This window comes from Atractosteus spatula, chromosome 5 (assembly GCF_055471065.1).
Source record: "Atractosteus spatula isolate fAtrSpa1 chromosome 5, fAtrSpa1.hap1, whole genome shotgun sequence".
Taxonomy (NCBI): Eukaryota; Metazoa; Chordata; class Actinopteri; order Semionotiformes; family Lepisosteidae; genus Atractosteus; species Atractosteus spatula.
Window position 1 is genome coordinate 31269423 of NC_142710.1, and position 24789 is coordinate 31294211.

A 24789-nucleotide genomic window follows, 5' to 3' on the forward strand; every position below is an offset into this window, starting at 1 on the left:
AGTATACAGAGCTAAACTCTTACCCCTATGACGCTCCGTTCCAACATCAAGTTAGCAGGTGTCCACCAATCATTTTACTGAGGAGGCGGATCGCTTGCAAGCTGATGTTTTAATAGAAGATTTCTGCCTTTCAAGCCCACTTGGTTTACGTTGCATTTAATAGGATAACAATTACGTTATAATACAATCACAGGAAAATACCCGTATTATCTCAGCCCCAGTATACAACATGATGGAAACTTTTCAAGCCGTAGAAAACAAGCTGGAAAATTCCCAGGTGGAGTTTTTGCAGGGCGCCAGGTATGTAAGCAACGCGTACGAGAATGCCTTTAACTCGTGGAATGACTATCTGGGACTGACCACTCTTATAACCTGCACCAAAGCGGTGACCAGCAATACTAAAAACGACTTGAGGATGAGCGCAGAGGTAGACTTCACTTCAAAAGCGTCTTACTTCGAAAAATCCATGGATTTGAATGACTTTGGGTTTTGCTCACATGAGGATCTTGTTCTGGCGGACAGGTATGCGGAGTTCAGACCTTTCTCTGGCAGGTCAAGTCCAGCCCTCTTCAACAGTTCCCCGGAGTACGCCGACCGTGAGAGGGCTCTTCAGTGGGGCATCGTGGATAACAGGCATCAGAACCCACAAGCAGTTCCGAAACAAAGGGCTAAAATTGACATGCAAGTCTGCGTCTTTTGCAGGAATAATAAAGAAAGCATTTCCCGCTACAGCACGCACATTTTAAAAGGGCCCGACGGGAGAGTCCTTTGCCCCGTTTTACGGAGGTACACTTGTCCCCTGTGCGGTGCCAATGGAGATAATGCGCATACCATAAAATACTGCCCTCTCTCCAAACTCCAAGCCAGTTCCGCGAAACAACTGAAACCAAGATGCCTGGCAGCAAAGAAGATTCGCTAAATCCCCCCTTAGTTATTAACTGTGTTTTGTAGCAGCTACATTTTGATGTTGCGTTTGAAAACGAAGACTGGTACAGATGCTAATGTATATTTTTTTTCTACAATGAGTAGGATTAAAGTTGTCAGTTTAACTCTGAACTCAGTATTTACCGAATGAAGCACTATTAGTACAACTAATTGACGCCTTGGATCGTTGTATCTCAAATAACCATTAACGTGCATTTGATTTATTCACAGTTCTGAAATGAGCTTCTTTTTCTCAAACTGTGCAAGTTCGAGTTCCCCAAGTTCCTAACATCTCGATTCAGGACGGTCTAATGAACTAAAAGTACGTATTTAAGTAGACATTTTGCATTTCTACTTCAAATTCCCAAGGTTTGCCAACATAACGAATGTATTGTATTTGGAGTGAATGGGCTTAGATAAGTGCAAATATCTACCTCAGCTGTTGGTTTTAATCCTTAGTCAAAAACTATTACCTTTTATGCCGGCTTTCCATAGGTTTAACTTTTTAAGTGTACGGTTGACTTATTAATCTGTTATTTGCTATTAATGTGTAGAATAAATCTGCTTATTAGATGCTAATATATCAGCATTGGATTTTCTGATTTAAACTAAATGTACTGTGTGAAATAAATTCCTTTATTGATTAAAAAGTTCCTTATTGAGTTTTTGTGATTAACCTAGCTCACTACCGCCACCTTCCTGATTAAAGTGGCAATGGTCAAATTAGCTTTGTATAACGACACTAATAAGCGTACCTTCTCGGTTTTCTTCATGTGATGGCGGTATTTCGAACTAACGACATTCAGGACAAATTAGTTTACATTGCTATCTCGAGCACGTTACTGAAATATAATATTGGTCTCTGAAAATTGAGTTTTTGAACAGATGCAACCCCCGTTAAAGACAACCTTAAAAATGACCATATCATCTTCATTTATTGCGGGCAGACCTGTAACCTTCCATTTCGTGCGATTGTTGACAGCCTTAGTATATGCGAGTTATAAATACCGCAGTTGAGGCACGGACGTCGCAAAAGGTAGAAGTGTACATCTGTATGTGGGACATTCATTAAACAACGAACGTAATTATACGAATGTCTTACCTAGCAAGCCTTTTTTATGTGTTCTTAAATGGCCAAATATGCAACTATTGCAGATCAATCAGAAACATCTGCCAAAATTCGGCTTTGTACTGTTAGTATATAAATGTATTACTGTTGTAGATACATTATAGATTCAAGTTATTGGGTTATGAAAGGTAAATATGATCAAACTTAAACGTTCCATTATTCCACGTAAGGAAATCAAACCTATCTTTATTGTCTAAGGACCAATTAATGCGGCAGTTTCTACAGCTTTCTTCTGTATGGCATTGGAATTAATCACTAAGCATAGTGCAGTATATACCCTTCCTATATAGTTCACAGGCTATGGGATACAACTGGCAGTTTTGGGGGTATGCTCGACTTATTGTTTAAGCGCTCTTTGGTTTTGATTCCATTAAAGCTATTCTGATTTAGCTTCATCATCGACTTCACTGCTAATTCTATATAATGCAGGTTGTTTTTTTCTGTAAGTTATTGACTTTAATATAACGGTTCATTAGGCACCTTTTCCATTTCTGTTGGCGACTTGTTTAAAGGAGCTTTCCCAGGCTGGCAAATTTCTGAAACTGCTTTTAGGTTACAAACAACCTAAAGGCAACCTAAAAAGATCATTTTCATAAATACATGAGGCCCAGGCTAACAATAAAATGAGACAGTATAGTTTTGCAAGACCATCGTGGATCAATTTACGGTTTTTACCTTTCCTCTGCGTCACAGAAATCCTCTTCATCGGACATGGTGTTTTACAAATTAAACACATTTTAACATGAACATGTTGGGAGGAGGCTATTTGCCTGGGGTTGACTGCAGGTAGCTAAATGGATGGGAATCATATCCAACCATGGTCTTGGTGCAAGTTAACTTCTAAGGCTTCATTCATTCAAACATCAGAATTTGTACCTCCTGTTGGCAATAATGAACTTTAAAAGTTCATCGAGTTTAACCAATGTTTTCTTTCTCACTTAATCCAGTGGTGGTTACTTAAATGCACTAGAACTGTAAACATGTAAACGTATTTTTTCTTAAACAAACATCAGCACTTAAGCTTGTGGAGGCAACGGTGGCATGAAATCCAGACGTTTCATACACACAACTGTAAAGTCTGAAGAACAGGATAGCATAATCTTAATTTTGTGATTTAAATGAACTGTATATTCAAATACAAAACTGTATACCTAACGGGTATGTAAGATAATAAAGATTACAAATTAGGAAAGAGAATTTAGTTCAAACAGCTCATTTGGTTGCACTTACAGAAAATTCCTCTGAAAAAATTAACAAGAGGAAGTTCACCAACTTAGAGGAAACAGGAGACTGTAGTGAAATTTTGATCACCTTTATTTATTGGAAATGCCAGATTTGATCAAAAGCATGCAACCACTTTTTTTTCAGAACAGCTATGCTACACTTGAAGTCCAAACCACCACACTGACATAGGAAAATGTTTATCAGCTCTTTAATATTTGACTCATCAAGTAAGGCTTTTTAAGATGTATACAATGACAGGTGTGAAATTTCAAAAAGGCCAACAAGCCAAACCCAGTGAATTTTAATTTTCCATGTGCACATTTACTGATGTTACAACCACTTAATAAATTTAGTAGCAGCAACAGAACAAGATATTTCATCAGTAATTCAGACTTGAAATGCACATTTTTTCTGTTACATCACTTTGCCTAACAGGCATAGAATAGAATGGATGGTTAAAACTACCTAGAACAACCTCACACTTCCCAGTGGAACATATGAAGAAATCTTACCTTGGACACTCAAATAAGCACAGGAAGTCCTTTAATTTTCATAAATTGTTTTAAAGAAGTTGCTTTTCAAGATACAAAGTTTTGGAAAGATACGCAAAATTGATACTCTGTGAAGGTAAGCATAATCTAAGTTATATTCTGCATCGGTATTTCTCTTCACATCACTAGCTTCATGAATCATGAGAGGTCACTTACTGTGTTTAAAAAGATTATGACAGCACACCACCTGAAACAACTGTGTATGGTTATATATTTAGCAGGACAGATTCAAACCCCACTGACACACTAAAGCTGAGGAAAAGCGATCAGCGGCGGACAGTGGTCCAGCCATCATCATCAATCTCGTTCTTGGTGCGGCGTGGGACCTCCTTGTCTTTTTCTGAGCGCCAGGTGCCTCTGTCCCCATCACGGTCCCGTTCTCTCTCCCTAGGAGGGGCCCTGCGAGGAACGTCCCTCTCTTCACGGCGCTCATCTCTCTTCTCTTCCCCGCCACGACGCCAGCTGCCCCCTGTGGGGCAAAACACAGACTTCAGACTTGTGCCCAACAAGTAGGTGAACAAGTTACGCTGAGAAGAGTACTGGCTGATGTTAAAATGCACGCAGAACTCAGGTGTCACCACCTCGCTGGAGCCCAATACCCAGCAGCTGGTTACAATACATGTTTTATTTTTACTTTTTTCCCCCCTTGCAGTCAACAGACGCATTCATGTAAGAAAACACTCATTTTGATATATGCCTATATTGCTGTAGCCTTTGCAGATTGTATGTGGGACTGCAAATTTTAGGGAATCTGGTTGTTCACCAATTTGTGGCCCTTTGTCTGGTTATTTTGCCTGGAACTGGCCCACAGGAAAAAGCGCTGCACCCCTCATGTTTCAGAATCTAAATGTACAAGAATAGACTTCTCATTATGAAACTTTGCCCATTTTTTCATTTTAGTTTTTTGCCTCATTTTATTTTAAGTTTTTTATTTGAATTATAAACAGGAACCCTTCCGATGTTGCTGCTAAAACTTGACGCATCATAAATCGGGCTGATTAAATTCTAAGCACCTCCACGTGCTCCCAGAGCTTGGCTTTTGTTAAAAAGTGGTACAGCCTTGCCTTCTTCACGCTCTCCTCTGGGTGGGCCGCGACGGTCTCGGTCATCCCTCCGCTCTCTCAAGTCCCGGCGGTCACGATCATCACGTCTGTCGCGCTCCCCGCGGTCCCAGTCATCCCGACGAGTTGAGTCCCTCCAGCTCTGCTCCTCCCCACCTCCCCGCCTCCAGCCGCTCTCCTCCCTGCAACACAGCCCCAGTTCTTCGCTTGAGAAACCACGCATCGCGCTTGACACCATCACAGGTCTTAGGACAGGCTTTCAAACATGTGGCAGAGCACCAGCTGTCTAAAACAGCCAGACCACCGGCATTGTAAGCATTACCAACATTCCTCACATTGTTTTCATTTCTAAACTGGAATGAAAATGCAACAGAATCGTGTACATTACAGCAGACCTTGGAGGACGACGATCTCTAAAGCGCTCGCTGTCTGCGTCATCCCTGTCATCTCTGTCGCGCTCGTCACCATCATCACAACCCGCCATGTCACGCGGGGGACCCCAGCTTTCCTCCCGGGCCTTCTCTCTTTCCCTCCAACCACCTGCGTGAAACCAAAAGTTCATCATGTAACGAGCTTTCGGAATTTGACTGAATAATGAGGAGTCTATATAAATCAAACCAAACCTTAACCACTCACTCAGACCTCTAGAACAGGACATTTCTAATATGCAGTGAACCGGATGAACAGAAAAGGGGATTTACCCACTCCCGGTCCATCGCCAACAGCAAGACACAGATCTTGCTTCTCTTGCGCATCTTTATAGAAATGATACAAAATACACTATTAAAAATTAGGTCTGATAGAAAATAAGGATTAAGGTATCCATCGTCAATTTACTGATTGAAAAATGAATAATATAGCAATCTATTAATAAATCTATTCAAATATAGAAAAATCTAGTTTTAGTTAAGGATCTATCAAACATTCATTTTTATAAAAATATTGGGGGTCAACAGATACAACTGCAACAAAAAATGGAAATAAATTTAACAGCGTTTTGTATCTGATATAGTTGAAAGGTGTAAGTACAATATACTTACTAGCTTTAATGTCAGATTCACTTGGGTTTGTATTTACTTCTGAAGGTGCTCTATATTCAAGCTTTTTACTATACATTTAAGTCTTTGAAATAAAACTAGTTCTAATTTTCTAAACAAAATTAATTTCTCTGTAGATCCTCAAACTTCGCCACATATAAAAAAATTGTTTTGATAATATACACTCATACCACTGTAACCGAAATGAATTTGTTTCTGAAATTCTGTTCGAAGGTGGGAGATTGTAAATCAAAAATAAAGATTCCATTATTTCTTATGGGGAAAATTCCACCCTTAACATACAATACCATACAGACAGATTATAGCAAGCTTAGTGAACATTGCAGTTCTACTCAAATAAGCCAACTATAGCGGTGAAATAATATCATATCTACATTTTTCATTCTTTCGTAATAGATTGCTATCCAAGCGATCAGCTAGAACAATGTGCCTACTGTTGACTACAACTCTAAGAATCTTTCTCTTCCTTAAGACCCCATAATGAACAGCAACTACAAAACACAAAAAAACACTGAAAATGAGAGCACAAGCTTTCGCTGTGATCGTAAAGAAAAGACTGCAGCCACATAGCGTCCTTAACCCCACTGTCTTACACTCGCGCAGAAAAAGCGGTTTGGTGGCGCTAAATTCAAATGTTCACAGAAGGTTCGCAGCCAAAACTGGTCACTTTCGAACTTCAAAATTCGGATTAGTGAAATTTCGTTCTTATAACGAATTACAAGGTACAAATACTTAATGTTAGAATTAGTGACAATTTGAATACCGAATGTTCTTATACCGGGGTATGAGTGCATCTAGTTAACCAAAATCATTCTGAACTTCTTGTGGGGGAGAAAAAAACTGCCTATCTTCGTATTATATAAACCGAACCCATCTCTCAAAACGTTCACAGACATTTCAGTTTTTAGTACATAAAATAACTTGTAGCTGCAATGAGAAAAGTCAAAATAGAATTTACACATGGAAGTAAAAAGCTAAACTATTTTTGATTAAGCCTTTTTTTCCTGCTTTCTACACCCCAGGGAGGTAATCCTGAAGGTAAGAGAAATGCTTTCCATACCTGGTCTACCCAGAGGTTTCCAAGGTTTAGGATCATCTCGGCGGGGTCCGTCATCATCCATTCCTCTTCTGGGCCCTCTTTCATCGTCACCACCTCGCCGGGGAGCCCAGTCCTCATCAGCACCTCTCCTGGGACCCCTGTCCTCATCCAACCCTCGTCTAGGGCCTCGGTCTTCATCAAAACCTCTTCGGGGTCCCCTGTCATCATCCATCCCTCTTCGGGGCCCTCTGTCTTCATCCAACCCCCTGCGGGGCCCTCTGTCCTCATCCATGCCTCTTTTCGGGCCCCAGTCGTCATCCACCCCTCTTTTCGGGCCCCGGTCCTCATCCACCCCTCTTTTCGGGCCCCAGTCGTCATCCACCCCTCTTTTCGGGCCCCGGTCCTCATCCACCCCTCTTTTCGGGCCCCGGTCCTCATCCACCCCTCTTTTCGGGCCCCAGTCGTCATCCACCCCTCTTTTCGGGACCCGGTCCTCATCCACCCCTCTTTTCGGGACCCGGTCCTCATCCACCCCTCTTTTCGGGACCCGGTCCTCATCCACGCCTCTTTTCGGCCCCCGGTCCTCATCCACGCCTCTTTTCGGCCCCCAGTCGTCATCCACGCCTCTTTTCGGGACCCGGTCCTCATCCACGCCTCTTTTCGGGACCCGGTCCTCATCCACGCCTCTTTTCGGGACCCGGTCCTCATCCACGCCTCTTTTCGGGACCCGGTCCTCATCCACGCCTCTTTTCGGGACCCGGTCCTCATCCACGCCTCTTTTCGGCCCCCAGTCATCATCCACGCCTCTTTTTGGGCCCCGGTCGTCATCCACCCCTCTTTTCGGGCCCCAGTCGTCATCAAAGCCCCTTCTTGGCCCTCGGTCGTCAGATATACCCCTGCGTGGGCCTCTGTCATCTCCTCCCCTTCTGAAAGGTGGTTCCCGCTCTTCCTCACGACGGAATGCAGGCTTATCATCATCACTGCTGTAGAAAACAGCACTTAAAAATTTGGCCAATTAGACCTCAATCCCTTATGGGGTATGAACTTATCAGAGGAAATAGTTAAATAAGATCTACTTGCACAATTTCACGGTTTTAAATCTGGCACCAATTTATAGTTTTATTTTCACAAGTTCCATTTATTTTTAGGACTTAGTTATTACCATTAGAACATGAACCATTTCCATAAAATGCTTGCCAAAGGGTTTAGTACATTACCACATATAAATACATGTTTTGTAATTTCAGTTCTGGAAGGACACGATGTCTGGGTGGAATGAAAACTTCATTACCAACCCATCAGGACCAATTTAATCTTTCTGAGACATCTCAAGATGGCTGGACTACAATTATGTTAACCTGAATTAAAAGTGAACTAATGAAAAGGCACATGCTACACGTCATCTCACATTATCGGATATGATTTAAGGTTTTTACACACCGGTCTGGAACAGGGCGTCGCCAATCGGATTCACCACCCTCAATGCGTTTCCTCCATCCTCCTTCTTCTTTATCAGCCCAGCGCTGGGAAGAATCCTGATAGAACAAATTCAACCTCAACATTTAGGGGGAAAATCTGTGTAACCCTAACAATTCTTTTCTTTTAGCAAGTTTCAATCTTTCCACTCTTGCTAGCATGTTGATGCGTGCTTTTTATAAAAAAAATTTGATTAAGCAAGCTCTCATTCCCAAATGACCTAAATGTGCCCGGTCAGTACCTTCATGCCCTTTTCCTCGGGCATTCTCCTCTCCTCCTCTTTACGCCGTTCGCGCTCCTCAATCTCCTGCTGCCTGGCGCGCTGCTTCCTCTCCTGCTCCTCCAGTTTCCGCAGACGCTCCTGGTACTCCCTCTCTTCCTCCTCTCGTTGCTCCCTCTCGATCCGCTCTTGTTCCTCACGCTCTGCCCAGGAACAGCAGGATCACCGACAGTTCTCCGCTGCACTATGTTGAGTTATGCTGCTCAAGCAGCCTTTAAAATGAATGCAACAACACATCCATGCAGGCCTTTCGCTGCGTAACTTCACGGCTTTTGTAACGCAAAATTAAATGGGGTTCTACTGCTCTGCGAAAATCTGCACTTCAGATCCATTACTCAAAACCGGCGTGTCCGTCGCATCCTACCCTTTCTTTGCACTTTCTCCGTCTTCAAGTCTCACCCTTTTTAAGTTGCTCCTCATGGATGCGCTGGGCCTCCTCTTCCTTCTCCCGGTAGTAGGTATTTCGTCTGTCCTCTTTACGTTGTTTTTTGCGCTCCTCCAGGCGCTTCTTCCTCTCTTCCACCAGCCGCTCCTGAAACTGTTTCAGTTTTTCCTGAAATGAAGATTAGAATTTGTTTCATTTATGCTCATAAGTTGTTTTTCAAACGCAAGCACCACTAAACACATTTTAATTCAACGGCTACTCCAAAATCCCCTCAAGGTTAGCCAAGGTGTAGTTTTGTGCATACCTCATACACTGAACGGCGCGCAGCAGTGATCTTGGAGACAAAGTACTCCTGGTCTTCCATCATTCGGGACATTCTCTGCTTGTGTTCTAATGCCTTTTCTCTCTCCACTTTCATGTTGTTAATCTACAAATAACAGGCCTTAGTTAGCTCTGTTTTTGAAGACAAATACTAAAAACGGGAGAAACTTTTAAAAACTCAGAATACTAAAACAAAACTCAAATTCTGGAATTTCAAACGCACGTAAATCTTAATGACAAATGCTCAAAGAATACAGCTTCAGACTAAGACTTCAACTAAATTTTCTAGCTTCCTTACTACATTTATTATTGTTTACACGACATAAAATTGGAAGCTTTAGGAAAAACATTTGTGATCAACTTCTTTAAAGAATATTTTCTTACTCTTTCTTCCTCCTGTAGTTCCCACAGCTCCATGTCTTTAATTCGCTGTTCTTCATAAGCCTTTTTAATCAGGGGAATTTCTTCCAGACGTTTGGCTCTTTCAAAGTAGTCAATCTAGGTAAAACAAAAACGTAAGAATTACACAACTTTGAAGTATTGAAATATCAGTTCCTGAAAGGCACTTTCTAAATGAATGCAATCCATAATCTGTCAAACAGATTCGACACAGGTCTCACTCATCTGAGGCCCTCATGACAAAATCCAAGATAAAAGAAATTAAGCAATTAACAGCAAACAAACAAATTGTCTGAAGGGGACTGACAGCAGTGACACTTGACAGCCATGCTGTTAATTTACCTTCAGACTTAATCTTGCACATCAGACATATCTCAACTCTCAAATAAAGAGCAAGATAGTGAAATGTGCTTAATACCACTGCAATAAACGCTACATTCACACTTAACCTTCAACATTTTATCAACATTTGTATCATTATTACAGATGATAAACTGATCCATACATTTGAACACGGTGGCAAAACAACAGGCACAAAATCCTTAGACACTTAACTGTATTAGAGCGTAGTACCCAAGCACACAAGAGATACAAAATCAGTCTTCACTTTCAGAAAAGAATCCAGACAACTCCTTTAGGTCATAACCTATAAGAAAAAAGTGGTTCTAGTGTCACCTTTTTCTCCTGGTTCTTCAGGCGCTCATGGAGCTCTTTCTTTTCCTTCTCCAGTTGTTCCACTTGCTTGGCCATGATGAAGTCTGTGTCCAGCTCCTCAAGGTCCTGATCACAAAGGAAGACATGTTAACCTAACCATGCTTCCAGGAATTAACTGCTTTATCTAGAGACGGATCCAAAAAAATACTTACTGAAACTAGGTAGTGAATTTTGCTACCGCATAACACTTAGAAAATGTCACTTAGTCATGACACAAATATCACACATGTGAGTATATAAAGGAACACAGCTTGAAACAACTCCTAAAATAAGTTAAACTGAGATTTATGAACATCATCACCACCTTAAGTCTCTTTTTGACTGCAATGTGAACTGTCTGAAGGGGACTGGCAGGCTCTGGCACAGCATAGCCAGACTGCTAATTTACCACCAGGATTTATCTAGCACATCAGAAATATCTCATCTCTCACAAGGTCAGAGAGCAGGACAATGAAATGTGCTTGTCACAAAGAAAAACAGACATCTCTCATCATACATGTACTGAGGCCTTAGTTTTTAATAATGTTCTGAAAGAGACAGTGTACAAAGTAAAATGATTTTATGCCATCACTCATCCTGTAGCAGAAGTGCTGGAGCATGATGGAAACTCAAATTTAGAGTCTGAAATAGCTGACATCAAATAAAACATTCAAATATATCTTAATATTAGGAAAATCTCAGGAATTTAAAAAACTGCTTTCTTAAAAAAAATTCTTGAACTGTGATCTTTTGTCACAGATGTATTTACCACAGCGCACACAACCAATATTTATACGGCCATTCGCAAATCTGAGTTCTGATTACATAACTTTCAAAAGCTTTCAGCTTAGGTTTTTCTTGCATCCCTTCTGTCATTTACCTCAATGTCAATGTCTTTAAAGGCTTTGGCCCCGAGCTCCGTCTTCTTGATCTGCTCCAGGCGCTCCCTCAAAGTCTTGATCTTGATTTCCTGGTGCTCCTGCATGATCCGTTCCTTCTCTCGTTCTTTGGCCTCTTGGCGAAGGCGCTCCTCCTCGGCCTTGCGCACCTTCTGCAGCTCTGCCTCGCGCTGCTCCAGCTCCTCCTTCTCCCGCTGGATGTTCAGGCTCTCGAGCCGCTCTTTGCGCTCCTCGATTGTTTGCCGACGGGCCAAAATGCGCTGGTGCTCTTTGCGGGCGTTCTTCAGGTAAGCTGCGATCGCCTGCTGGTTCTGCTCCTCCCGCTCTTGCTGCAGTGGGGAAGAACAAATCAGCACAAGGGAGGTCAAAAAACCACTCGCCCCAAAGCATCATACAGGAGAAAATGTTAAATGATCAACCTACACGTCATGAGAAGAGGTCCATTGTGATTTAAGTGACTGTGAAACTAAAGTTCAAAATAATCCTTCTCGTGTTACACTGAAAATCTTCATCTACAACCTGTTCCGTATAATTTGGGGTTAAAATCCTACAAGATGGTGTTAAAAGGGTTTGATACTCTAACATTTAAAGAAGTCCGTCATATGTTCACAAAAATACCTCAGCTTTCAATAGGCCTCATGACATGCATACACATAGCTGACAAAAAATAGAAACACCAAGGTAATTCGTTGATACCACGCTTACTGAAAGCAAAGTCTTCTACACAGGTGTGGCTCACGAGTTAATTAAGCAAACAACATCCCAGCATGCTTAGGGTCATGCTGGATAGACCAGGCTGCCTATAATTATCAATGCAAGTAGAGACTTCAGTGAATTTAGAAGGGGGATAATTGTTGGGCTGCATTTAGCAGGAGTTTCAGTTAATAAGACAGCTCGACTTGTTGATGTTTCTTGAATAACGGGGTCTAAGGTGATTCAATATCGAACTCCAAAGAAAACAGCAGCAAGCAAAGGGCAACACTGGACAAAAGCAACAGACTCCTGGATCATCATACCCATACATTAAATCAAACTGCAGGGCAAAAAAGCAAAATAGGCAAGTTTCACCAAATGACTGCAAAATTTAACTTGGGGCCCATGCCCCATTTTGACACTCTGCCAAGAACTCTACAGAGCTGGACCTACCAAGTTGTGGAGTAATGTTCTACGGTAAGATGAATGTTGCTTCACCATATTGACAAACAGAAGGGTACATGTGTGGAACCAACCTAAAGAACTCTAAAGATCTCCCCGAGAGCATGGTCCCAACAATGTAGGGATCTGGTGGTTCCATAATGTTGTGGGCACTTGTTCCTGGCATGGTTTGGGTGAACATATACCCTGAGAATGCAAGGTCAGTGTTAATCTCTAACGAATGGTACTGAGTGGTATCTTCAACTCTTGTTGCACCATTTGTTTTCTGCCAGCATAAGTGTCTCCCAGGATGACAATGTCTGATGAATGCCTGAGATTGTTTCCTACCCCCATCAACCAAGTGGGAATTGATTGACTTTGTCGTAAAAATATGGTGCCACATTCCTACGGCAGAACTGCAGATGATGGTAGAATCTATGACTGGTACATTATGCATAAAAGCCATACTGGCCACATGTGGTGGCCTAAAGCCCTATTAAGCGACTTTACCTTGGCATTTCCTATTTTTGTCAACTGCCCCAATGCATTATGCTAGTTCCATTACATAAGGCACGATGCAAATAAGCAAGGTTTAAACCTTTTAACGAAATGACAGATTCTTACCGGTTAATAAGAGACCTTACATACACACTGAGTTCTTTTAGAATGCCTGACTTCACTTCCAGTACAAACTTTAAATTGTAGTCGTATAGCTGCTGGATTCCAAGACAGCACAATTTCAGTTCTGCTTTTTTTGTCAGAAAAGTAGCTTTCATAAACAGGCTTTACAATACGTAATTCCAATTGTACAAACCTTCTACACTGTAAACAGATGTGCACAGCACACTTCATACCCTAATTTACCTGCCTGCATTGTCTGGCACATCAGTGACCAAGACAAATAGATATCTATTTCACAGAGATGGTTTAAGCTTTGTTTTTTTAGCCCATGTGCATCATTAACACATTGAACAGTTCAGTCAGGTAATGCTGTGCATTAGTGTTTGAAATGAAAGTCTCTCACCAGAGCACCACAGGTACAATAACACAAAATAAAGTAACTATGCTAAACTGATTTGACGAAGTCCAAGCTCCTATATTTACCAGAATGGATGGAGGCTTGACGATATCAATGGCCTTGGCCAGGGCAGAGGACATGGCTGTAAGCTGGTTTCTGATTTGCTCGGAGGGCATGTTCTGCAAGAAAGGACCCACAGGAGAGTCCTCCTTGGTGGAGTAGTTCAAGTCAGACCCAAAGCTGAGGGTACGAGACGTGTGATCAATCCGCACCTATTAAAAAAAAAAGCACAACACTTCAGAAACTTAAACTCTTGCTTAATATTCAGGAAGTATAACAAGGAAAAAGGAAAAGATACTCAGTCTCTCTACACCCAAACCTATAACTTACATACTTGCCTTTAAATACTTATTTTGTTAATAATCAGCTCCATATCAAAATACTTAACTGCTTGACATTCTGACTTTTGTTGTGGGTGAAGTTCCCAATTTCTGGACATCCAAAACGCAGACCATGAAAGCCACCAATTTAAAAAAAAGACTATTACACTAGTCGTATGAGTCAATGGAACATCACTAAACTCAACTTTTCATCACTAAACTTTCAGAATCATCATCATCGCCCCAAAACTATTACCATCTTTTTGTGTAATTTTCATTTGTCAAAGCTGTTTCAGTAATCAGCATTCACGGTCTCAATGCAGTACACAGCAAATGAGGACATAAGCTTTTTAAACTGTTTTAATCCTAGGTAAATTTAGACAGTAAAGCAGTGTTCTGCACATGCACATGGAGTTCAGGAATTTAGTTTACTTGATGAAAATGATGTTTACTTGCCTGCAGGTCACAATGTCTGGCGGCATCAACAATGGAGCGCTCCAGCTGAAAGGCATCCACGAAGGGAACAAGTGAAGCCAGCCGGCTGAACTCAATGCTTTGGTAGATCTGGGCCACCTACAAAAAAAATAGGCAATGTTATATGAAAGCATATTTAAATTCTAAATTTCCATAAGAAAGTAGCCCTCCTTATTATCAGGACAGTAAGATTCATAGAAAGACCGTATAAACAGTGTATATATAGGAAAGGGTAACTGTGTGATATCACAAAAGTAAAATTAATGAAAAATACAAAAAATCAAAGTTATATACCAAATTATTCCTTGCAAAAAGGTCAACCCAACCTGCAGCTTTCCAAAGCACTTTTAGGGAATTCTACAATAATCAGGCTGTGCAAAAATCTGCTAATTAAGATTCAAGGTTCCGGTTGCATAAAAGTACTGTCAAGAAGTAGACTGGAAACTACAGTACACATGTACTCCACATTTTAAGCGTTTATAATGTATTTTTTAAAGAGAATACCACAGGTAGCATATCCTTATAGAACACATAAGCTAACTACACCTGTACTATACACCACCCCAGCCTTCCAATGAGGAGCTGTCTGAAGGAGACTGGCAGCATTGGCACTGTGCAGCCACACTGCTAATTTGCCTCCACAATTTCTATAGCACATCAGAAATATCCCACCTCTCAAAGAAAAAAAAGATAGGACAATGAAATGTGCAATGGAAAAAAAAATCTGATCCTGAATGTCCTTTGAAATTACTGACTGCATTTAAAGCATGGAATTATGTTGCAAAGACTTATTTACAAAAGGATACAGAAACATATACAGATTCTTAAAGTTTAATTAGCCCTTGCTTGCACTGATTTGCTGAAGTGCCTTCGAAAAGATAAAAGCCAAAAAGAAAAGAGACCTGCTGGAGCAGCCTGAGAATGGTGTTGTTCTGCAAATGAGGAACGTAATGCTGGAGGTCAGGCTCTTTCTCAGCTTGGTCTCTCACCCAGTTCAAAAGCTGCCCAACAAAACACAAAAGGTACAAGGATTTTAGGAAACCTGCCTACAGCAATTAGTCAGAACACTGTCATTATATTAAATATGAATATATTGCCACTGGAGACGATTCCAGATATTAATCCTTTATAAAAGTCATCAAATAACTTTCTCTTTCATTGTTGTAAGTCTATTTTGGTGGCAATGATTAAGTCTATAAGATGTCATCCCTTGGAGATGTAGATTTGGGATGTATTTAGTTAGAAGTTACATAAAATCAACAAATTACAATGAGAAGTGATTTAAGTTGCAAATTACGCAACCCATTTCAAATTTACCTTGGTTACTCTGCCACAGAGTTTCAGGGGGTGAAAATCCACCTCCAGCCAATTATATAGGTCCTTAACATCTGGTACAACATACTGCAGCAGGTTGAATCTCACCTGAAATTAAAGTTAGCACAAGTAATGCAAAATACTACCGACTCAACTGGCACTGAAGCTACCAAAGGAAAAGAACAGCATGAAGTACATACATCGATAGTTTTGGGTCACATTCACAGAGCTCAAAAAGACCCCATACCTAAAAATTAGATGCACTCTCCATAACATTTTTTACATTTTTAAAAAGGAAAACAATAAAACTGTTTACCATAATAATTTGAAAATAATTACCAGAATTTAACAGCTCATAAAAACAAGAATTCAACATGCACAACACTGTAAAAGAATAAATAACACAAACAACATTCTGCCTAAAAACCTGAAAGTCTCTTGAAATGAAGTCGCAAAACATACAAGGAATAGTTTACAGTATGGCACTGAAAGGTTTTTAAATTTTATTTTTGGGAGAAAAGAAACATACAATAATGCTTTCCATGTTAAATTACTGAATGTAAGCAAGGAAGAACATAGCTCCCCAAAAAACAGAAGTCACCCCCATTAGAGAACTGCTTGAAGGTGACTCCAAGCAATGGATCTCAAGTGCAACAGTGCTAATCAAGCTGAACTATTTATCTGGCCAATCAGGAACACCACGGATCCCAAAGGCACTGGGAGCAGGACAGCTCGGCATGCGCATTCTAGATGTAATTGAAAGAGACCACATTTGAGGTCATGAGAGATGTATTCCTATCAATTATTCATTAACATTTGTAGTCCCTTTGAAGCGCTGATAAAATTATCAGTCCCTCCTCAACATGATCTATGTTTAGTAAATTAGATATCAAAAGCTGTCTATATTCTCCAAAAAATCTATTGCTCACCAAGAGCTCCAAAATGTTTTCTCAAAAGCCTCCGTTAGTGTTTTCAATATTTATATTGGTTTTATGGACACAGTTTGGGTGAATCCTAATTCATGTGAACAAGAACCTTCAGAAACTCAAGGTGATCAAGAAGATAGTATTATATATAAAGTAGCTTATCCTTCACATTTACCAATCCAACCCTATGTCCGTTGTTGTCCTTACCATCATTTGTTCCTACACACACATAGCTGAAAGGTTACCTTGCACCACAAAATACACATATCGGATTATCTTGAAACAAAATGCCTAAAATCTTAAAAATAACGTTGACATCTTATTTCTCCTTCACCTTGGGTAGGACTGCTTGCGTCTACACAGAACTACTACTTAAACTGAAAAAATAACGCTACAAGAACATTTTTATGATGTTTTAAAAGCACCAAGGCTGCTAAAGTAATACAATTTGTGAAGTACTGTACTTTGGAATAACACTGTTATTCCTAACTTTGAAATTACAGCAATTTACCAGTCAATGTAATTCTATGAACTCAAATCAAAACTTTTCGGGAAAAAAAAAGGTTTGAAGCACTAGTATTGGGTCCTAACTTTCTTCTGGTCATTATCTTCCTTTTGTGCTTAAAGCAAAACGGATTAAAACACTAAATTCTACTACAAATCAGTGTTTTATTTTCATTGTCAATCATGAACTAATTAAAAGTTTTTACAAACCGAGTTTGAATGATAAAGTACTAGCTTAGAAAGAGACCTCGGACACACCATGTCGTTGATGAGGCCTTGACGGGTAGGTGGAGCCTGCAGGCCTAAAAGAGTAGCCAGACGCCTGTGTTTGTCCACAATAATGCCATCCATGTCCAAAAGACGAGCAATATCAGTACGTTCTGGGGTGATGGGAATAGACAGAGTTGCAAGAAGCACCCGGGTGGACATTCTGTTAAACAATGAGACAGAATAAGTTAAGAATGTGCTGTAGTTTTCTGACAACCTAAAAGCTGATGAGATCCAAAACTGTTACCAAAGTATGACATAATAATCATATACTATTCTATTTAAAAGCAGTCTAATATAGTACGAGCACACTCATTTAAAAACAAGTTTATTCAGAACTCAACAACCCTACATTTACTTCATAGTGTTTTAATGTCAATATATATAGAACCTAATATGTTGATACAACAATAAAACAAATTACCATCCCAGGAAGTGCTTTGTGCTTCTAAAACAATACATAATTTCACTTTCATGCTGTCAGTATGGTGAAGGCTGGATTAGGACTGTGCACTACTGCACAACAACTTTCAACTTGAAAAACAAAAATATAGCCAGTCTGCCAAATATAAGCAAGCGGATTGGAGATCAAGTCTCTAAATCCCATCTAAAATGGTGGTCTCCAAGTCTCTGAGTGTCTGATTGTAACAGAACCCCACTTGCAGTGATGGAATGAAATCTCACTACACAGCGGTATACTGAATAAATAATTGAATTTCATTTTCCCTGCCATTTGTTCAACAGCTTTCTTGTAAGACATAAATGTGGGTTATTCGGTCGATTAACTACTTGTCAGACCTGAGCCCCATTGAACTTTTAGGGAATAGATTGGGACAACATATGGCATCAAGCCAGAGAGACCAGTGAACCAACATACAGAAGAAGGGCATGGCACAGAAGTGTACAGGAGAAGCACCTGCATTCTAGTGCAAAGAACGCACAGCTAGTACTGCTTCTGTGACTTTCATATCACCTTGCTGACAAGTGTTAATCACTAATGAATTTTTGCCTGTTCAATAAAATTTGGTGCACCTGCTACCAAAGAACTATAATTTTCCTGATAACTGAATATGTTGCGAATATAGGTGAGAACTTTCTTTTGATGCTCAGGATACTTTCATGCTCAATATAATGCAACATTCACCAAAGCTTTCAATACAAAAGGCAAACAAAAAAATAACCCTGAACTAGTGCCACCTTCCCTTCAGGACCATATTTAGCGGAGGCAGAAACATTTTTGTGTGCTGACCTCTGCATTTCCTCCTGGGTAAGGTTCTTCCTCATTTCCCTGGAGAGATGGTACAGCCGGTGCAGTGTACAGGCATGGAACAGGGCATTACCAGACTTCCAAAACACAGTTGAAACTTTGTTATAGTAGTTGGCCATCAGCTGGGGTTTGGGCGGTTTCTTAGACAGTGCAAACAGGCCATGAATGTCTTCAACTGCCTTGAATGCTTCCTAGAAAAATTAAATAAAATGAGCTTTGGCTTCAAAAACACTAAACCAACACATTACATAAAAGAATCTCTAGTTTCTTTGTTTAAATTTATGTATACTCAGCTCAGTCTGACAGTTAAAAATGCATCAGGAATTTTACTAATTGTTTACTAAAGTTACTGACTATACAAATGAATATTAATTTGACCTACATTAGCACTGCTGTCCTAATCGTTAGTATAAACACTCAGCTATACAGCATAATCAAAAAAGTTAGCTGTTTTAAAGTAGCTACAGTGAAGACCAAAATGTAAACTTATGTTTTATAAGCATTGTTAGCAAAGATGCACAAAAACAGAATTAAGTACCCTTTAGCAGTATCATCAAAAGTATGATTAAGTGCCCATAGAATAAAGTTATTTTGAAAAAAAACAAATCTGCACTATTGTATTCTATAAGTATAATTACACTATATTCTTAGCAAACTTATAGGGAAAGATTTATAACATATATACGTGCTAAAAACGAGCCAAAAATCCGATTAGCTGTGGAAGCTAACCAAAAATACAAAGCTTATGAAATCTTCCATGCAGTTCAGCTGTTCAGCAGCAAGTAGTGCTTTAATGAAAATGCCACTGAAAAAGAAAAACGGTGCAATATACTATTTCACTATCAGTTTTTCTCACTCATATTGAGAAAATGTCAAATTTTGACAATTGCCTGATGTTTATTTACAGAGGATTTAGGAAATCTACAGCACTTTATTTGTGATTAAACAAAACTAAAAAATAATACAAACAACCTCAATCAAAAAAGATATTCTCAGATATCTAAATCATTCTTAGAACGAGTTACCAAAAGGACTACAGAGCGCCTGGCAATACTAGTACTTTACTGGGCCGACCTGCCAAAGTTCCATGCTAATGGCGCTGTCCAGCTGCACCAGCCTTGTCTCCAGGTGCATGGACTGGCTCTCAGGATTGTTGAGGTTGATGGCTGTGCTCTGGTTGTGGTGACGCTGGATCTGTCCCAGATGCATTCGCAGGTTGTCGCACAATTTCCGGAACTCAGCTTTGCGGGTGTATTGCAAGCAGAACTTGAAGGCTGTTTAAAACACAATATAGAAATGCATAAAAATACCATAATCAGGTTTTGCAGATCTTTACGGTAGTTAAATTTCTCTTAATTTAAAACAAGTCCAATCTTAGAATATTAAATCAAGCACGTTTGAACACCTAACACTTGCTTTCATTTTTCTTTTAAAGAGGGAAAAAAAACAATATGTGATAATACATTCCACAGTTTGTTGTTTTGGTAAGGTGGCCCACAAGTCTGAGCACACATGTAGGTGGCCCACAGGTCACAGGATAGTGTGGCACCTCAATCAGATGGAGCTAAACTTGCCTATCCCAATCAAGGCATAAAAAGGAAATTACCTGACAACGCTAAATCCTCAAACAAGCAGTAATTTTATTAAATCAAAGTGAGATGAGGGGAGAAAAAAAAAACTCTGTTCTTGACTGTTGTAGAGTGAATAAATACAGTGCTTTTCACCTTGTTGAGCAATGTCATGGTACAAGCGCTCCACCTTGGAATTGTTGCGCAGAAGATCCAGACATTGCCTGTAAGACTCCCAGAGGAATTTCACCCAGGGAGTCAGCAATAGGCGGTCTGTACGGTCCTGCGTATCCTCTCCACTGACAGCACTCAGCAGCACACTGCAACAAGCAACACACTCCAGTTACATTGCAGGCTCCACACTTAATTTTCAGGGCTACACATCATATACCAAGAAACGTTTCAGCAATTGAAGCAATTTTAAAATCTCATTGTTTTAACAACACACCTGAGTTTCTATATTGAAGGGCAGTGTTAGAAAAATGCAGACAGATATACTCAATCTAATGTACACACACAACTTCAAATCATAGTACATAATACCCATGACACATATATCAAATATGCTCAAAAATCAAAAGGCATTTTTCCCTTTATTATTTGATCCTTCACCTCCCTTGCCCTCATACATTCCAAATGTATTCCAAAAAAATCTAAATCTTGGCTCTCATTTTTCTACCCAAGCTATGAATACTGAGCTACCGTCTCTGCATGGACGGTCGTAGCAGTTTACCTCTCAGGAGTCTGGATGTTATCAAGGTCCTCAATGTCAAGCACCATCTGCTGGGACTCCTCCTTGGCAGTTTCAGTTTTCTCTTCAGCCAGCTTGAGGTAAGCCCTGACCACATCCTCCAGGGACTTGATGTTCACCTGTGACCAAGCCCCCAGATAAGCATAAAGCATAACCCAGTCACCAACAAATATCCAGGACTAAGCTCGCAACTCAGTATTTAATGTCTGAAAATCTTAACACCACATTACATCACATCATCAAAATAACCTCATATTCAGTTCAGGGTCACAGTAGCTGGCAGGCTATCCTGGCAAGCACTGTGTGCAAGCAGGGATACACCCTAGACGGGATGCCAGTCCATCGCAGGGCACACAATGTGTACACACATTCCAGGGCTAATTTTTAAATCAATTTTAATCAACATCTGATTATGTCTTTGGACAGTGGAGCACTTCAAGGAAACCCACGGGGAGAACATGCAAGCTCCACACAGAAAGAAGCCCAGGAACTGAACCCAGGGCCCCAGCACTGCGAGGCAGCAATGGTAACCACTGCACTAGCCTACCACTCCTATGCCACATTACACATTTCTACAACAGGAAAATAGAAATGCTCTTTTTTTTTTTAATTTGGACAACTGACATGACACCAGTTATCATAAAAGAGAAACATATGAATCCTTACAAATATACAGCTATTTTCTGGACACTCCACTTAAAAGTGCTTAACAGGTAATGGGGACTCCCCTCCACCACCAATGTTTAGCACCATCTGGATGATGCCACGGCAGCCATGACACACATCAGCTGTCAGTGGGGAGGAGAACAGAGAACAGAGTGATGAAACCAGTTCATAGATGGAGATTATTAGGAGGCCATGACTGGTAAAGGCCAGAGGGAGATTTGGCCAAGACACCAGGGTAACACCCCTACTATTTTTGAGAAACATCCTGGGATTTTTAAATGACCAAAGAGAGCCTTGGTTTTTTACATCTCACCCAAAGGACAGCTTTTTTTTTTTTTTTTTACAGAATAGTGTCACCATCACTATATTGGGGCATTAGGACCCACACGGACTGCAGGGTGAGCACCCCCTACTGGCCCCACTAACACCTCTTCAAGCAGCAACCTTAGCTTTCCCAGGAGGTCTCCCATCCAGGTACTGACCAGGCTCACACCTGCTGAGCTTCAATGGGCTGCCAGTTGTGGGTTGCAGGGTAATATAGCTACTGGCATAAAATGCTATTGCACAATGTATTTTACAATACATTTATATAAAACGTAGAAGAAACATACATATATATATATGCGCGTGTGTGCTACATTTCACATGGAACACAATCGTTCTCAAAACGCGTACCTGCTGGCAGATGTTCTTGTACTGGTACAAGCCCTCTTTAGCCAGGTGGCTCTTGCGGAGGTCCACACAAAGCTCCAGGTACTTGAGCATGATGGGCTCGTGGATCTTCTGCCATGTTCGATGTTTCTTGCTCTTGATAACGTCATAAAGAACATCAAGAGCTGGCTGCTTCTTCCCCACTTCAAGAAACTCTAAAAATTAAACATCAGACACATTTGTCTATAAATGATTCATATGATCAATGTGCAAAGACCAACAGCTTAGAAGGTAGGAAACAACGTTTCGGTTGTGGAGCCCTCCTCGCGTGTGAAGAGCACCCGAAGAAGGCTCCACAGCAAAAATGTTGTTTCCTTTCTTCTCTTTTCAGAATGGAATAAGCCTTTTCTTATTCCTTTGCAGTCTACGCATGCTGACACAGCTACCTACTTGAACTACTTCAGCTTAGAAGGTAAATCCATGAAAACTACCTTTTACTAAACGATTCAGCAGTGAGGAAATAAACATGTTTGTTTAAAGCAAGAACTACACTAACAAAAGTTTAGAGCAACATTTACACAATATAATCCATATTTTCTATCACACAAACCACACTGCAGATAAAAGTATGATACAAAATAAACCTTGGAAATACATCTGATATATTTTACTGAAACAGGTCGCATATTTCGCTGACAGTAATAAAATGTAAAGGAACAAGTAATAGGTTTATTCCATGCTGAAAAAAAGAAGAAAGAGAACACAACGTTTCGGCCGTGGAGCCTTCTTCAGGTGTTCACACCTGAAGAAGGCTCCACGGCCGAAACGTTGTGTTCTCTTTCTTCTTTTTTTCAGCATGGAATAAACCTATTACTTGTTCCTTTGCAGCCTACGCATGCTGACGCAGCTACCCACCTGTAATAAAATGTAGCCGACAACACGGGGCTATTTAAAGCCCGTTTTCTCTAAATGTATGAGCCAAATGTTTAGGAGCAATTTAGTAACCTGATTAGTACAAGACCCAGAACTGCAAACCCACAGTACAGGTTTGGTTTAGTAGTATCAGGTAGGTGCGGAAGTACAAGAACTAACACATGCAAAAAGTGCTTGTTAAATTTTACACCTGTTTTACTACTACCTGGAAGATAAATTGATAGGATCAGAAACAATGAGCACCCATGCGCGTCTGCTTTACTACAGCGTCAAGTTTTTAATTCATCACGGCACAAACAGGCGCATTAAACAGCGACTGGAAGTAAGCACTGCGTGGCAGCTGACAACTTGGACCCCCTATAAAAGACCAACAGGGGAAAAGAGAATCACATGTTCATAAAACTAATGCCAATATCAGGCAATTTAGCAGTACTAAATTGTCAATGGTGGACTTATGGGTTGCAACTGGCTAAAAGACTCCACAACTAAAATGATGTTGCACGAACATGCGAGAAGAGCCTCCTCCATGATCAGCAGATGGCGGAATGTGCCTCCTCACGTCACACACACGCGAAACGAGGAGTGAACAGTGGTGTCATGATTGCGACTGAACACCAGCACGTTGCTTACTTCCATTTTCTATTGTTTGGCACGTTAGAAAGGGGCTTTACCGACCGCAGCAGTCAGGCTGCAAGCTAGATTATAAAATATAAATAACGTCTACAGTAAGAAGAGGCCCCCTGTTAAACGGTTTCATTTTAAAAGATTAATTATTCCATTTGTCGGCGTGGGCCGAGGATGTAATATGCTGGCTGAACATATGCTGACCCACTGTGCATCATAATTTTGCAATCGGCCGATCAAAAACCTAACGAAGCCCGGATCTCCTTAGCACGCAACAATTAGACTCTCGGCCCGTTAACCAAATATTCTGCCGCAGCGATTTTATGACAGGTTTAATAATCCTCGGCAATTCACAAGGGTTATTCGTGGGACCATTCAAGAAATTATGAAAAAAAAAGTTACGCAGATGCTTCACGTTTGCTCTTTTTAACTTAAAACTGTGATGGGCCTACAGTTAACCCAGATGGCCTGTTTTAAATGAGCGTTTATCTTCAACATGGCTTCCCCCACGCCGCTACCCACACCACCCTGCAGGCTTGGACCCCTTCCCGAACTCACCATTCGCCCGCTTAAGGGCATTTTCGGGGCGCTGAAAATACGCCGGCATGTTTTTTCAGTTGGTTACGGAATGAATTTCACGTCGAAAAGGGTATAACATTTATAAAAACCCTTCTAAACCCGTCCATACGCGCCGTCCGGCTACAGACCCGCTCAATCAGGCTCCTCAGAAAGGACTGGTGGGATCACGTGACCCGCCCACAAGCCACGACACACTCGGCTCCCGTATGTGCAGTATTCTGACGGCCAATAGGGGGCGATAGACAAGGAATTGCAACAGCACTTGCAACAGCGTGGTATGATGCGTCTATTCAT

The 24789-nt window shown here is 40.7% G+C and overlaps 2 protein-coding genes and 3 non-coding genes across 6 annotated transcripts; 1 reads left to right on the forward strand and 4 right to left on the reverse strand.

Annotated features, from left to right (window-relative positions):
* The first annotated feature begins 229 nt into the window (after window positions 1–229).
* LOC148834934 (nanos homolog 1-like) lies at window positions 230–919 on the forward strand. Its single transcript, XM_088915784.1, has one exon. It carries the CDS (start codon window positions 230–232, stop codon window positions 917–919), a length of 690 nt encoding a protein of 229 aa, XP_088771910.1.
* A 2432-nt stretch (window positions 920–3351) lies between these two features.
* Window positions 3352–24659, reverse strand: eif3a (eukaryotic translation initiation factor 3 subunit A). Of its 2 annotated transcripts, none has more exons than XM_088916753.1 (22): window positions 24475–24659; window positions 22384–22574; window positions 21025–21161; window positions 20448–20611; window positions 19798–19997; window positions 18706–18914; window positions 17448–17619; window positions 15763–15867; window positions 15348–15446; window positions 14428–14544; window positions 13678–13863; window positions 11421–11768; window positions 10523–10627; window positions 9833–9946; window positions 9432–9554; window positions 9142–9295; window positions 8704–8885; window positions 8427–8521; window positions 7008–7966; window positions 5285–5429; window positions 4893–5071; window positions 3352–4297 (listed from the first exon to the last, which is right to left on the reverse strand). In XM_088916753.1, exons 1-22 carry the CDS (start codon window positions 24521–24523, stop codon window positions 4095–4097), a joined length of 4236 nt encoding a protein of 1411 aa, XP_088772879.1. In that variant the 5' UTR covers window positions 24524–24659; the 3' UTR covers window positions 3352–4094. The 2 variants fall into 2 exon arrangements, with proteins under 2 accessions (XP_088772879.1, XP_088772878.1); XM_088916752.1 differs by having other exon boundaries at window positions 7008–7969.
* Window positions 10134–10260, reverse strand: LOC148834936 (small nucleolar RNA SNORA19). The gene has a single exon (XR_016091157.1). It is a non-coding gene; the product is annotated as a small nucleolar RNA SNORA19 (small nucleolar RNA).
* Window positions 10893–11024, reverse strand: LOC148834937 (small nucleolar RNA SNORA19). Its single transcript, XR_016091156.1, has one exon. It is a non-coding gene; the product is annotated as a small nucleolar RNA SNORA19 (small nucleolar RNA).
* LOC148834938 (small nucleolar RNA SNORA19) lies at window positions 15026–15156 on the reverse strand. Its single transcript, XR_016091155.1, has one exon. It is a non-coding gene; the product is annotated as a small nucleolar RNA SNORA19 (small nucleolar RNA).
* Window positions 24660–24789: the final 130 nt, after the last annotated feature.